At 43.8% G+C, this 16,261-nt stretch overlaps 1 protein-coding gene across 1 annotated transcript in view; it reads left to right on the forward strand.

The window, feature by feature from the left end:
• Positions 1-4,712: 4,712 nt before the first annotated feature.
• Positions 4,713-16,261, forward strand: part of LOC140734110 (wee1-like protein kinase 2-C) — a 31,403-nt gene continuing 19,854 nt past the window's right edge. Inside the window, exons 1-3 of the mRNA XM_073057694.1 lie at positions 4,713-5,145; positions 8,498-8,718; positions 13,798-13,852. Of these exons, the coding sequence (XP_072913795.1) occupies positions 4,828-5,145; positions 8,498-8,718; positions 13,798-13,852 (594 nt within the window). The 5' untranslated portion in view covers positions 4,713-4,827. The remainder of the gene's footprint in view (positions 5,146-8,497; positions 8,719-13,797; positions 13,853-16,261) is intronic.

Here is a 16,261-nt window from a genome sequence, read left to right on the forward strand (position 1 = left end):
GACGATAGAGTTGCCTGTAGTGGAAAAAGTGAGCAAGAAAAAAAAGTGAGGTAGTGTTCATGGGTCTCCATCTATTCAGAAATTTGATTGGAGAGAGGAAGAAGCTGTTTCTAAACCATTGAATGTGAGTCTTCAGGCTCCTGTACATCCTTTTAGATGGTGGTAATGAATGGAGGGCATTTCCTGGGTGGTGAATACTTTGCTTCAGTATTCACTACAGAAAAGGATCTTGGCAATTGTAGGGGTAACTTGCAGCGGACTGAAAAGTTTGAGCATGTAAATATTAAGGAAGAGGATGTGGTGCAGCTTTTGGAAAGCATTACGTTGGATAAGTCATTGGGACTGGACGGGATGTACCCTAGGCTACTGTGGGAAGCGAGGGAGGAGATTGTTGAGCCTCTGGTGATGATCTTTGCATCATCAATGGGGACAGGAGAGATTCCGGAGGACTGGAGGATTGTGTATGTTGTTCCCTTATTCACGAAAGGGAGTACAGATAGCCCAGGAAATTATAGACCAGTGTGTCTTACTTCAGTGGTTGGTAAGTTGATCGAGAAGATCCTGAGAGGCAGGATTTATGAACATTTGGAGAGGCATAATCTGATTAGGAATAGTCAGCATGGCTTTGTCAAGGCAGGTCATGCCTTATGAGCCTGACTGAATTTTTTGAGGATCTGATTAAACACATTGATGAAGGTTGAGCAGTAGATTTAACGTATATGGATTTTAAGAAGGTATTTGATGAGGTACCCCATGCAAGGCTTACTGAGAAAGTAAGGAGGCATGGGATCCACAGGGACATTGATTTGTGGATCCAGAACTGGCTTGCTCACAGAAGGTAAAGAGTGGTTGTAGACGGGTCATATTCTGCATGGAGGCCGGTGATCAGTGGTGTGCCTCAGGGATCTGTTCTGGGACCCCTACTCTTTGTGATTTTTATAAATGACCTGGATGAGGAAGTGGAGGGATGAGTTAGTAAATTTGCTGATGACACAAAGGTTGGGGCTGTTGTGGATAGTGTGGAGGGCTATCAGAGGTTACAGTGGAACATTGATAGGATGCAAAACTGGGCTGAGAAGTGGAAGATGGAGTTCAACCCAGGTAAGTGTGAGGTGGTTCATTTTGGTAGGTCAAATATGATGGCAGAATATAGTATTAATGGTAAGGCTCTTGGCAGTGTGGAGGATCAGAGGGATCTTGGGGTCCGAATCCATAGGACACTCAAAGCTGCTGCGCAAGTTGACTCTGTGGTTAAGAAGGCATCTAATGCATTGGCCTTCATCAATCATGGGATTAAGTTTAAGAGCTAAGAGGTAACATTGCAGCTTTATAGGACCCTGGTCAGACCCCACTTGGAGTACTGTGCTCAGTTCTGGTCACCTCACTACAGGTAGGACATGGAAACCATAGAAAGGGTGCAGGGGAGATTTACAAGGATGTTGCCTGGATTGGGAAGCATACCTAATGAGAATAGGTTGAGTGAACTCGGTCTTTTCTCCTTGGAGCAACAGAGGATGAGAGGTGACCTGATGGAGGTGTACAAGATAATGAGAGGCATTGATCGTGTAGATAGTCAGAGTCTTTTTGCCAGGGCTGAACATGGCTAGCACGAGAGGGCACAGTTTTAAGGTACTTGGAAGTAGGTATAGAGGAGATGTCAGAGGCAAGTTGTTTTTTTTTACGCAGAGAGTGGTGAGTGCGTGGAATGGGCTGCCGGCGGCGGAGGTGGATACGATAGGGTCTTTTAAGAGACTCCGGATGGCTACATGGAGCTTAGAAGAATAGAGGGCTATGGGTAAAGTAGTTCTAAGGTAAGGATATGTTCGGCACAGCTTTGTGGGCTGAAGGGCCTGTATTGTGCTGTAGGTTTTCTATGTTAATTATGGATGCCACCTTTTTGAGGCACTGCCTTTTGAAGATGTCCTCAGTGGTGGGAAGCCTAGTGCCCAAGAGCTTTTATGGCTCAGTCAGGGTGGATCATGGTGCAAAATATCCACAGAGCCGTCTGCCCAGCCAATGTTGTCACAAGGTTTGGTAACACAGTAAACCGTGTAGACTGAAGTGGGCACATGGTATTCATTAGGGGAATATGTGAGTCCAGCTGGACCTTGGAAAGATCGATCAGAGCTTTTTCTAAATGGCTAATCTCTGGAAGAGCAGATGACCCTACATCCAGACCGATGAAACATAAAATAATTTGAAAGCAAAGGTTGATACTATGTCCATTTTGCATTACTGGGTGTTACTATTTCAGGAGATCTGGCCTGGACCCAGCATGTAAGTGAACTCATTTCAAAGAAAGTGTGACAGCATCTTTAATTCCTTAAGGCTCTGGGGAGATTCGGCATGATATCTAAAACTTTGATAAACTTCCATAGATGTCTAGTAGATAGTGCATTGACTGGCTGCATCACAGCCTGGTATGTAAACACTAATGCCTTTGAAAGGAAAATTCTACAGAAGGTAGTGGATTTGGCCTAGTACATCATGGGTAAAACTTGCCAACCATTGAGCACATCTACATGAAACGCTGTCGTAGGAAAACAGCATCCATCATCAGAGATCCCCACCACCCAGGCCAAGCTCTTTTCACGCTGCCGCCATCAGGTAGAAGGTACAAGAACCTCAGGACTTGCACCACCAGGTTCAAGAACAGTTAATAGCCCACAACCATCAGGCTCTTGAACAAAAGGGGATAACTTGTGAAGAACAAGAATTTCAGGTTGTATATTGTATACATTCTCTAATATTAAATGGAACTATTGAACTACACTCACTTGCCCATCCATTGAGATATTACCACAATCAAAGATTTCACTTTAAGGACTCTTTATCTTGTTATTTCATGTACTTGCTATTTATTTTTATATGTATTTGTGCAGTTTGTTGTCTTCTGCACTCTGGGTGATCTTTCATTGATCCTGTTATAGTTGCTATTCTATAGATTTGCTGAGACTGCCCACAGAAAAATAAATCTCAGAATTGTATATGGTGACATATATGTACTTCGATAATGAAATTTACGTTGTACTTTTTTGGATCCAGGACTGGCTTCTTCAGCCATATGAGGACCCACCAATAGACAACACCTTAGGAGAACATCCTACACAACTCGAGTGACTGCAGTATACCTCTATCTGGTCTCCTTGCATCCTTCTTAGCTCCAAAGAGAAAAAACTGTTTACCAGCTCAGCTAACCTTCCTTTGAGAGTAAAAGAGGAGGAGTGATTCAGATGAGGTGGTCAACAATTTGAACTGCAGTCATCACCACTGCTCCAAAGGTCCAAAACATATAAAACAAAATGCTCTAAATGCTCAGCAGGTGAGGCAGCATCTGTGGAGACAGAAATATAGTTAATGTCTCAGGTCAATGACCTTTAATCAGAACTAGGGGACGTTAGAAATTGAACATATTGTAAGCTGTACAGAAGGCAAAGGGATGGAGAAGATGTCTGCAATTACGTGAATGGGTTGCGAGTTGAGAAAAGGTGAAGTAATCCCGAGGAGATGCATGAAAATAGAAAGGTTAAAAAAATTCAGTGAAGGGTTGTGAAGTACAAAACACTGCAGATGCTGAAAGTCTGACATAAAATAGAATACTGGAAAGACTCAGGTCAGGCAGCATCTGTGGAGAGAGAAAAGAACAGAGCTAACATTAGAGTTTGATGACCTTCTATCAGAACTGGCCAGTTCTGGTTGTCCAAAACTGTTGAATTTCCAGAAAGTCAAGTCTGTTGTAGTACTTACCTAGACAGAAGGTGAGGAGCAGTTCCCTAATCTTACGTTGGAGTGTGTTGGAACAGTACAAAGATGCCAGTGGGAGTAGGGTGGGGAATTAACGTGAGAGGCAAATGGAAGTTCAGGGTCATCCTTGAGAACTAACCCTATATACAGGTTCAGGAGAATGGCATTCAGCCTGTTCTTCAGCCCACATTTGGGGTACTTGCTTGCACAAGAGTCTCATTCAGGAATAAATCATGTACTGAGGATCTCCAACATCCTAAAAGTGGGGAGAAAAATATGAATAAAGACCAAAATTGTTGGATATATCTGGAAAGAGAAATGGACTTAATGTCTCAAGCCACAAGATCCTCTGTCAGAACTGATGGGGTGGAGGGATGAGTATAATGAGGGAGCTAGCTCAAACAAAGGTAATTTCAAATTGCAGAGAGGGTGAGGACCAGTGGTGTATGAGGTACAGCCAGGCAGTAGGCTGGGATTAAATTGGGGGTTGCTGGGCAGGGTGCGTCCAAGGGACAGATAGGCCTATTCTGTGCAAATACCGTGCAAATTCTCAACAAATAACTAAAGGTTGTAAAGCACAAACTAAAAAAGGGCAAAAATAAAGTGAGGTTAAAAGCTGCAGAAAAATCCATCTAGTGATGAAAGAGAAGTTACGAGTGGTGCTTCACAAGGAGGGGTAAATAATATTCACACTTCAAAGAAAGGCCGTTCTTTTTTTGTACAATAGAAGACTATAAGTTTGTTGGCTAATGGTCAGGTGATTTTAATGCTCACAGTACTTCGACGCGAAACATATTCGTGTGTAAACGACTCCACTCTACCCCTCACCCTACCCTCGTGCACTTAACTAGGAACAGGCGGTAAAATCAACACGGCCCAACCTTTTGTCAGGCGTGACCCAATCAGGGCTTGGGTATAAAGGCGTGATTTGGCGACAGCGAGGTCAACTTTCAAGAGTGAGTGGAGGGATCAGGCCAAGGGCTAGCGGCTTGGTTTGAGTGCCGCTGAGGGATATCAGGAAGGGTCCGTCTCGCCCGCTTACAACGAGCCTTCCTCCGGCCGAGTGTTCGCCCCGTGTCTAAGATGAGCCGCCTGCCCCTCAGTGCCATCGCCCAGAAGCTCCAGTTCTCCAGCGATGAGGAAGAGGAGGTCGGAGCCAAGTTCTGCGACAACCTCCGTGTCCAAGAACGAGACGCCGCGTCGCCGGCGCCCAGCGGGGAATGCGACTCGCCCTTCAGCCGCTTCCCGGTCTGCGCTCGGCGAGCTGTTCCGTCCGCGAAGAAGAGGTCGCCGCGGAGCCCCGGGGTCGGTCTGGCCGCGACAAGCGAGCGTCCCGAGTCACCCGTTCATTGCATGAACTGGAGGAAACTGCGACTCTGTGACACTCCCTACACTCCCAAAGTAGGTGGAATATCTGTCCATTCCTGCTGCTCCCAATGCTTCAGCGCATTCAGTATCATTCTGGAAACTACTTGCGAGTTAAGTCAGGTATATGCTATCAGGTGTGGAAGGGAGGCACGGTATGTCACAGACTTGGTGATTGTGGTAACAAGACCCTGCTGAAGGGTCTCAGCCCCAAGCGTCGACCATAGACCTTTCGCTTGGCCTGCTGAGTTCCTCCAGCATTTTGTGTGTGTTGCTTGATTTCCAGCACCTGATTTTCCCCTGTTTGTGCTTGTGATTGTGGAATTCGTTGCTAAAGATGGACATGGAGGCCGAGTCCTTGGGTGTATTTAAAGCAGAGGTTTATCTTTCTCAATCTTTGGCAGCCTTTCTAATTATGGGGAGATGGCAGGAAAATAAGGTTGAGAGGGACAATAAATCCACCAGGATCCAGACTTGATGGGCTGAGTGCTGCTCCAGTGGCTTATTGTCACAATTACTCCATACTGTGAACAGCAAAATGCAATCCAAGTTTGTGGTAGTGTCATTTTGGGGTCCATAGTGTTCCATTGCTAAGGTAGATTTGAGGTTGTATAGATTGATTTAAGAACATGATGCTTATGGGGAAAAAGTCTGTTCCTGAACCTTTCAGTGTCGGACTTTAGGCTTTTGAACCTCTTTCTGAACGGTAGTTGAGAAGATGGTATGGTCTGGATGGTGGAGGTCCTAGGTATTGATTCTGCCTTCTTGAATGTGCTTTAGTGAGAGGGCATTGTATAAAATTTGTGCCTTTCTTTGAAATGAGCTGTACCACGATACAGTGAACAGCACACTGTTCATACAGATCAAAAGTAGTGTATGGAGGTAGAACAAAGTACAACAGGTCCAAAGAAAATGCAGCTGAATAGTAAAGTGCTGTTAATCAGTTGGAATGTGAGGGTAAGTGTCCATCTTATCATTCAAGAGTCTGTTAACAGAGGGATAGAAGCTGTTCTTAAGCCTGCTGGTGTGGCTAGTGCTTTTTGGCTGGTAATTCTTCTCTTTTCTCCCCCCCCCCCCCCCCCCAATCATTTACTGTTGTAAATCTGGACTAAAGTGATTGAAAACGGGCAACTGCAGATGCTGGAATCTGGAGCAAAATGTTGGAGGAACAGGGTGAGATGTGGAGTGTCCACTTCCGTCCATAGATGCTGCCTGACCTGAATTCTTCTAGCATGTTGCTGAAATGAACTGCTGTTTCTCGGGTCTGTTCCTCATTTTAAAAACTCCTCCACTCTGACTCAAGTTGTACACTTGAACTAAAGTGTAATGGCTCCCAAGTTTCTTTCTTCAAGAGTGATTCCTGTCTTTGCTTGTGTATGGTGCCCTTTTTAATAAAGCAGAAAGACTGACCCTTGTCAGTCAGAAATATCTGAGCCTGAAAAGTGAGCAGATTTGGAGTTCTAGAACACTACAGGCCCTTCAGCCCGTGATGTGCTAACTTTAAACCTACTCTAAGATCGATCTAACCCTTCCCTTCTACATAACCCTGAATTTTTCTATCATTCATGTACCTAAAGGTTTCATAAATGCCCCTAATGTATCTCCTTCTACCATCACCCCTGGTGACATGTTCTATGTACTTACCACTCTGCCTTCTGCCATTTCTCCCCTTTGGGGGGACGGGGACTCCTTAGCTGTTCACTTGACACACTTCTAGTCACCTTGTACACTTCTATCAAGTCATTTGTCCTCCTCCTTTCAGAAGTGAAAAGTCCTAGCTTGCTCAAACTGTCCTCTCTAATCCAGGCCACATCCTGTTAAATCTCTGCAATCTCTCTAAAGTTTCTACGTTTGTACATCTCCCCTGTGCTGGGAATGCTCAGACAGCACTTACGGAGGGAGACTGAAGATTTTCTATCTGGTAGCAGCTTGCCTAGTGTTAATAATGAAACTGCTTGTTCATTGAGGGATGTTGTCTTTAGGGTCTGAGCCAGCATCTCATTGTCTATCCGTGGTTGTCTTGGAGATGGGGCTGAGCTGCCTTCTCTCACTGCTGCCACCCTCCTAGTATGATCACCCCCACGAAGCTGATAGAGGGTGGTCCAGGATTTTGACAGTGGTGGAGGGGCGGTAAGTATGTACATACAATCATTAGTCTACTGTAACATTTGTATTGCTCTCTGCAGAGCTTCCTTTCCAGCAGGAAGCCCAACCTAAAAGATAAGTGATTTATAAAAGTATGTTGAATGATGCAAGCAGCCTATTTCTAATCGAGGAGTGGGTAAGTTTAAGCGTCTCTTGTTGCCCAATCAAATGGTATTTAACCCTCTCCCAGGGATCACATGTGCCTTGCTCATTCCCCATCTAACTCCATCACTGATCCTGCCATGTTGTGCCTAGGAAAAATAAATCTACAGAGTGGTGGATAAGGCGTGGGCTATCACAAAGACCTCCCCAACATTGAGTGTATTTACAAGGTGTGCTGTCACAAGAAAGCAGCATCTGTCAAGGGCCCCCACCAACTAGGCCATGCTCTCCTCTCACTACCACCATCAGGTAGGAGGTGCAGAAGCTTTGGATCCTACACAGCAGGTGCAAGATGTCATTGCCCTACAATAGGGCTCCTGAACCAGCTTGGATAACTTCATTCACCACAACTCTCAACTGACTCCTCAATCTACAGGCACACTTTCAAGGACTCTACAACTCATCTCATTTTTTAAAATTTGCACATTGGTTGTCAATATTTATATAGTGTTTTCATGTTCTGTTGTATTTATTTTACTGAAATGCCTGCTGAGAATGAATCTTGGGGCTGTATACAGTAAGTAATTTAATAAATTTGCTTTGATTTTGTGCAGCTTTCTCTACATGATTATATCTTTTCCAGGTCTGCTGCCTCCTGATGACAGGTCGGATTTCAGTAGTGGTCTACACTAGCTTCTGCCCTCCCCAAGCAAACCAAAGTGCCATTCCCTTCATCTCATTAGTGTCTTGGTTCCTGGATCTGAATTCGACATTACCTAATCGGTGATCTCGTTTACCTAATCGGTGATCTCGTTACTTTTGCTAACTATGCTCTTTGTGCTCACCTCTTTGTGATGCCAAAGGTCTGCTTGTTATCTGTCTTGTTCATTGTCTCAGGAATACATTGTTTGCAATTTGATATTGAAGTGCTTCATGAGCACCTTTTCCTTTAGCATTACTCGTGAAGAAATATTATTTGGTCCTGCCTTTTTTCCTACCTTCCATCTTTGAAATGTTTAAATTGCAGAATGATTTAAAATAACAGTAACTATTACCCTGGGTATCTTATTTTTAGTCTCTGGGTGAGACTTTTCATTGTTCTTCCTTTGAATCTAATAGTCACAATCTTTTTTTGTTCCAGAGCCTGTTTTCCAAAGCTGGGCAGATCTCAACTGCCAATAAAGGTCCTATCTCACGGATTTGCCGACCCTTGGGCTTTGCTGCCAGCTCTGAGCCCCACTGGGTTCCAACAGTGAACGTAAACCCCTTCACTCCAACTCTGTACCATGAGCTGGGCCTTGCACACAGCACGAAGAATGAGAGAACAGGAAAGAGGCGGAAGAGAATTGAAGAAAGAGGCAGGTAAAAATCAATGTGCTTTAGTGAGAGGGCATTGTATAAAATTGGTGCCTTTCTCTGAAGTGAGCTGTACCATGATACAGTGAACAGCTTGTCTTGCACACTGTTCACACAGATCAAAATTATTAGTGTATAGAGGTCGAACAAAGTAAAGTACAACAGGTTCAACGAAAATGCAGCTAAATAGTAAAGTGCTGTTAATCAGTTGGATTGTGAGGGTAAGTGTCCATCTTATCATTCAGGAGTCTGTTAACAGTGGGATAGAAGCTGTTCTTGAGCCTGCTGGTGTGTGCTTTTGTATCTTGTGCCCAATGGGGAAAGCGAGAATGACTGAGCTATTCCACTGGCTGTTAATGAACAAAATGGGAAGGATGAGTAAATGTTGTCCTTTGTGCGTGGAATGTCTTCACGTGAGTTGGTGTTGAGCTATGGATGTTGCAGTGCAAGTGGATGGGTTGTATTGCAGTGTTCTGGATATTGGACTTTCTAAAAATGGAGGCAGAAACTATGCTATAAAACCGTAAAGCAGAATTGAAGCCACGCAAAAGTGTTTGTAATAACTTTTTAATGTTTTTGAATCATTTTTGAAACTTTAATTTTCTGTCTGTTCTGGACAGATTTTAAAATGCTCTCTGCAGTGAGCATGGTTGATGTTACAGGAGTTCATGAGTAGTGTCCAAGCCCTTGGCTTCAGGAAGAATGTTGAAGGGTGCAGAAGAGATGAATGAGGGTGTTACTTTCAGTTACAAAGATGGTATAGACTGGAGCACTTTTTCCTTGAAGCATAAGAACTTGAGTGATTCTTAGAGGTGTGCAAAATCAGGAAGGGCATGAAATAGTTGGATGGTCAGTTTTTCCAGGGTCAGGGAGTCTAAAATTAGAGCATGTAGATGTGAAGGGGAAAGATTCAAGAGACCTGTGGGGCTATCATTTTTAAGAGGGTAGTAGTCGGGGGGAGTTATCATAGTGGATACAATTATAATATAAATTGCTTTTGGACAGAAACATAATAGAAAATTTTGCAGGGAAATGGGACTAGCTTAGATAAACACCTTGATTGATGTGGGCAAGTTAGCTGTAGGAACTGTTTCTATGAAGTATAACCATTTCTAAAATTGACTTGCAGGATATTGGTAGGATGACAAAGTGGAGAGAAATCTGCAAAATTCTCCTGTCCATGTAGTCACAGAACTACCACACAGAAATGAGCCTTTCAGCCATTATTATTCTACCTAATCTCATCAACCTGGACCATAGCCATCCATGCCTCTATTACATAGTTATCAAAACATCCCTTAATGTTAAAATCAAATCTGCATTCACCATTCTGAGCGAAGAACTACCTCAGTCTCCTTAAACATTTTACTCCTTGCTTTGGCAATATCTGATCTGTGCTCCTCCATTCCTGGTCTATTTTTAGCTGATTTGCTCCTTTTTTTTTGGCTGGGGCTTCTTCCTAAATTTCTGCCCTTTTATCTCATGGTTTTATCGTCTTGCTTTGCCTATTTGCTCCAATAACTTGAATGGTTGTATCAATAGCACAAATGCGGAGCTTCTACAGTTGCTGGAAATCTGTCCCCCTTCTTCCAGTCCTAATGAACTGTCTTGGCCTGAAGTACTGACTGTTTATTCCCCTTCATAGATGCCTTCTGAGTTGCTGTGTTCCTCCAGCATTTTGTGTACGTTGCTTGATAGTTTCTTCAAATTTGTGTACTTTTAGTTTTGCAAAGACCTGATTAGTTTTCAGTTTGGATGTTGAGCACTACATCTTGGAAGTAACACTACTGTATTAGGAATGCAATGCAGATTTTTACTATAACTTAAGGTTAAATAGCAAAATGAATCCATGGGATGGTCCAGAATTCTTCGTTCCCTGGAAGATTCACTTGCCTGACGTTTTTGTATTTTGAAAGATTAAGTTTTTTTTGGCTGGAATATCTGGAGTATCAGACAAGGAACATTTGGAAATTACTTGCATCACACGGAGATGTGCCTGGACTAAAGAGCCTGTCTTTATGAGGAAAGATTAAGTGAGCTAGAGCCTTTCTCCAAGGAGTCAAGGAGGATGGGATCTTTCTTGATAGGTGACTAAGATGAGGAGGGGCATAGATCAAGTGAACAACCGTAGACTACTCCCTCCCCCCAGGGGGGCAGAAGTGGCTAATATGAGGAGGCATAATTTTAAGGTGTTTGGAGAAAAGTGCAGAGGGATGTCAGAAGTAGGTTTTTTAGGGGTGAGTGCATGGAACATGCTGTCAGGGTAGTAGTAGAGGTAGATACATTGGGGACATTTAAGACTTTCCTAGATCAGCCTGTGGATGATGGAAAAATGGAGGGCTATGTGAGGGAAGGGTTAGATTCATCTTAAGGTAGGTTACAATGCTGGCACAGTGTTGGGGAGCGGGGGGTGCCCAAAGATGTGTATTATGCTGTAATGTTCTACATTCTAATTGTAGTCACAAACTCCAGCAAAAGGTAGTGATTGGTAGCTTGTTTAAATGGAAGATGTGCTAGCAAGGGGCATTGGGGTTTGAGTTATGGTGCAGATCTGTTGTGATCGCATTGAAGAATGAAGAAGATTTGAATGTAGCTGGGTGCTGATGGTGAGTTGGGAAAATGTGGGGAAAAATCTCCAGAGATGGAATTGGAATAAGTCAACTGCAACATACACAATTCTGGAGGAATTCAGCAGGTCAGGCAGCATTCATGGAGGGGAATAAACAATTGCCATTTCAGGCCAAGACCCTTCATCAGGACTGGGAAGGAAGAGAAAGAAGCTAGAATAAGGAGGTTGGGGGAGGGAGCATACAAGCTTGCAGATGAGTGAAACCAGATGAGGGGGAAGGTGGGAGGAGGTGATGAGTGGAAGAGTATAAAGGGCTGAAGAAGGAATCTGATGGAGGACAGTGGACCATGGAAGAAAGGAGGAGGGGACCAGGACAGTGATGGGAAGTAAGAAAGTAGGAGGATAATCAGAACGTGAAATGGAAAAGGGGAAGGGGGTGGGAACACAATGGAATGATTCAGAAGTCCATGTTCATGCCATTAGGTTGGAGGCTACCCAGATTGAACATGAAGTGCTGCTCTTCCAACCTGAGTTTGGCCTCATGGCAGTAGAGGCCATGGACAGTCGTGTCGGGATGGGATTGGGAAGTTCAATTGAAATGAGTGGCCACTAGGACATCCTGGTTGTGGCAACAGGCAGAGCAAAGGTGTGAATCTAGTGTTGAGGTAACATTCACAATGCTGGAGGAAGTTCGGTAGGTCTGGCAGCCCCTATGACAAGGAATAAAGTGCATCAGACTGAGACTTCAACAGCTTATTCCTCTCCGTAGATGCTTCCTGACCCGAGTTCCTCCAGTGCTTTTGTGTACACTTCCAGCATCTGCAGAGTCTCTTGTGTTTATAACCCAACAGTGATTCTGTTTCTTGTTTAAAATCTGGTGCTATTCTCTCCTCCTTCACTCCCACCCCCGCCACCATACATCAGGAACAATCAAACTGTAGACTGAGTGTTCAGTACAACACTGAAAGACGTGGTCAGTCAGATGGGGATGGAGCTAATCTATAACATAAAGTCTATATGTGCACAATGAGGCCTCCTGCTGTAACTGGGATTATTGCCTTTGGATTTGGCTCCAGTTTAGGTGCAGCTTAAGACAAATGCTGTTTGGTCCAAAAATTCTTTCATTTTTGGATCAACCTAATCTTCAGTCTTGTAGCTTTGATTGTCTTCACCCAAAAATGAGTTGTTACTCATCCCTATGAGTATTGCACTATGATTAGTGAAAATTGAAATCTTGATCCTGATTAATTCTCAAAAGTGCCATGTCCCTGAGATTTAATGCTTGGTGTACTTTGAAGATATTGTGTGTGTGCATACTGATGAAAGTGGATTAATTTAAAGCTGTTTTCTCTTTCAAGCCAAGGAGGTTGAGAGGTGACTTGACAGGTGTATATGGCAATAAAGGGCAGGGGTTGAGTGGATAGCCAGAGTGGAAATGGCTAATACAATGGGCATAATTTTGAGGTGATTGGAGAGAAATATAGGGAGGATATCAGTGTTTTTAGTGACTGGTGGGTGTGTGGAAAGCTTGCTAGTGGTAGAGGCAGATACATTAAGGATGTTTTGGAAACCCTTGGGTAGGCATATGGATGAAGTGAATGGTTAAATCAATCTTGGAGTAGGTTAAAAGGTTGGCACAATATAGCCTGTACTCTGCTGTTCTTAAGGCTTTGATACATCAGATTTTGGGAAGGCACCTGAGTGTTGCTAGCAAGACCATTGTTTCATGCCTTTCAGGGTGCTGGTAAACCCCAAATCTTCTTAGTCTTTCTGGAAAAGGTACTATTGTGGATGCAGTTCCAAGGTTTGGATCTGGTGATGTATTTCCAAGTCGGGAGGGTGTGTAACTTGGACAACCTATAAGTAGTGGTGTACCCATGTGCCTGAAGCTCCTCTTGGTAGAGGAGAATGAGTTGAGGTTTGCTTTTGGAACCGAGGAGACTAAAGCTGCTGTGGACTCTGTTTGTAGGTTCTGGAGCTCCAGTGTGTTCCTGGTGGAGGGAATGGATGTTTTTGGTGTTAGCCAAAATACCAATGGGCTGCTTTGTCCTGGATGTCAAGTTTGGGTGTTGGAGCTGCATACATCCTCTTGACATGTTCCTTGTAGATGTTGGACAGGTTTCTGGGGATGATGGTCTCTGACCTCCCATAGCTGCTGTACTTGTCATCAGATCAGGCATAGAAGACAGGCAGAGTGGAGTAACATTCTGATGCACCTGTGGGCTAGTATCACTTTGGCTTGATGACAGACTGGGCCCTACTCTAGTTTAAAATTCTCACATCTACTCCACCTAAAAGCCTGGTATTGCTGGCACTCTCTCCTCGTGTCTCGGTTGCAGTATAGGCCAACAGTGAAGGGATTGGCACAGTGTGCTCTTTAGAGACGGGTCACCTTTGGACTGAGAAGACAGCAGATTCCTTGCTCAATCTGTTTTTTTCCTTTAGTTTCAGAAAGTATAATTCTGTCACCTAATGTAGTTAGCACATGTCTAATTTTCCTACCTTTTTCATGGTAGGAAACGTGCTGAGATGATGGATGAAGACAATGAAGAGTTTTTGTGGCCATCAGAGGTGAGAAAGATCGAGCTTGGGACACTAGTTCACTGAGTTGAGCCAAAAGCTGCATTAGACTGCCTGTCTGCTCTACAATAGACCAGTTCATCTGGGGTTGTTGCAATTTACTTGGTATCTAGTAGCTGGTAAAGGTAGGGGAAAGAGTGGTGGCAAGATATGGAGGGGTAAATCAGTTGTTTTTGCATGCAATTTCTATTGTGTATCTTGGAATTGAATTAATCCACACCTGCCTGAGATGGCCTATAACAAGGTTTGACTACCCAAGGAGGTCAATTGCCATGTTCTAAAACAGACCCAAGTTTGTATCATGTCTGCTTGGCTGAGATCCGATTCCATCATCCTTTTCATTGTGCCTTTCTGGTTTATGAAGGTACTTTTGCTGCTTTGATGCCTGCTCAAAATAGAAACCACTAGATGAACAGTCAGTCGAACAGATGGTGTCTGCAGGAGTTACCCCGGTCTTGTACGTGCCACTTTAATTTTCGATTCTCACCTCCATTCAGGCCTCTGTCTGCAGCCTCCTTTATCTCAGTAAGGCCCAACATAAACTAAACAACTGGTTTTCTGGGCACTTCCAACCTCAAAGTGGACATTGAATTCTCCAGCTTCGGGTAAATTACTGTCTCTACATTTCCATTTTTCACGCTTCTCCATTTCTCTATAAAGTGCTTCATTTACAGTCTGTACGCATGCTCTTTTTCACTAGACTGCTTCACCAATTTCTTGTCTAATGTATCCCTTCATCTCCAGGTTCTGGTTTGTCAACTTAACTTCCCCCACCCCCTGTTCTCAGGAAGGGTCTTTGACCTGAAATGTTGACTTGGTTTCTCCTCCCAGTAGCTGCTTGACTGACTGGGACTTCTGTAACTTTAGTTTTTTGATTCCAGTATCTGTAGTTTCCTTTTCTGTTTGGTTGTGAATGCAGCTAAGTTGAGAGTGGCGTTTTCTACAGCTGGATTTGATATTGTTGCTATATCATAAACTCAACTCGTGAAAGATTGGGAGTACCTTGCCTTTGTCTGCCACAACAAGTGGGATTTTGGAGTAGCTACCCATTTTAATTCTATATCCCAGTCCCACTTGTCCATCCTTGGCTCTGTTGTCATGATGAGGCTGCTGTCAGGTGGAAGGAGCAATTCTATACTTTATGTCTGGGCAGTTTCTAACCCAATGGCATGAACATTGATTTCTCTAACTTCTGTTAATTTTGTTCGCCTTCTCCATTCCCAATTCTGGCTCCCCTCTTAGTCCTTCTCTTAGCTGCCCATCACCTCCCTCTGGTTTCCCTCCTCCCTTTCTGTCATTGTCCACTTTACTCCTATCAGATTCCTCCTTCAACCTCTATTAGTTCCTAACAGTGGAATGCAAATTCACAGTAATCTCCAATACTAGACAATTAAAATGTTTAAGATTAAAATTAAAGACAGCAGGTCTCCAGCACCATTCCCCTGTTTTACATATCTGCCCCTCACTGGTGTAATGTTCAGTGTCCTCACTGAGTTTGCTTTGCAGACTTGCCTTTAGTGGACTCCATGTTCCATGTGTTTTTGGTCACAACTTTTCTGCCACTTGCATGCTTTGATCATGTTGCTTTGGCATGGAGCTGGCTGTGTGGCTGAGGCCTGCAATCATTGACAGCGTTAAACTCAACAGACGGGGTGGCTGTCACTCCTGGACTGTTTTCAGGGACTTACTGCTATTTGCTCGCTTTTTGCTGCTTGTGCAACTTGCTTTGCCCTACATTGGTGCTTGATGTTTCTTTTAATGGGTTCCATGATGTTTCTTTGTTCCTTGGCTGCCTGCAGGAGGACATGTCTCAGGGTTGTATACTATAAACGTGCTTTGATAAATGTACTTTAACCTGTTCTGGTCTAAATACCCTAGCTGCCACCACCAACAGTAGTTGCAACTCACAGTTAAGTATGAGCTTGGAAAGAGGAAGCAGCTGGGGAGAAACTCCTCTTAGAGGAACAGACACACTCCACACAGACTGCATCAGAGGTCAGGAGTGAGGCAGGGGTTTGCCTGTGCTGTGTAGTGGCAACTCTTCCTGCTGTGCTGCAGTTCTGCGTTGGCGTTTGATTGTGGCTCGGAGTACATCTGTTTCTGTTGGGTTGATCTTTGAGTTTACTTTTAACTGCAGATCCCCAAGTTAAACAATTGCAGGCTTTGGTTAAGTCCCAGCTCAAAATTGGTTGAAGCAGTGGGTCATTTGATGTATCAGACCTTGGGCAACTGGGCTTGGAGTTGACTGCAGTTTAAAACTGAGGTTCTATTAGTCTATCTGTCGAACATGTAACTGAGGGAAATGCAGATGGATGTTATATACTATGTGAAAGTTTGGGTGCATACAGTATACTATATATAGCACTTTGTATATAGACTTTTGCACAGTATTGAAGTAAT

This window comes from Hemitrygon akajei, chromosome 10 (genome assembly GCF_048418815.1).
Source record: "Hemitrygon akajei chromosome 10, sHemAka1.3, whole genome shotgun sequence".
In the NCBI taxonomy this organism is placed as follows: Eukaryota; Metazoa; Chordata; class Chondrichthyes; order Myliobatiformes; family Dasyatidae; genus Hemitrygon; species Hemitrygon akajei.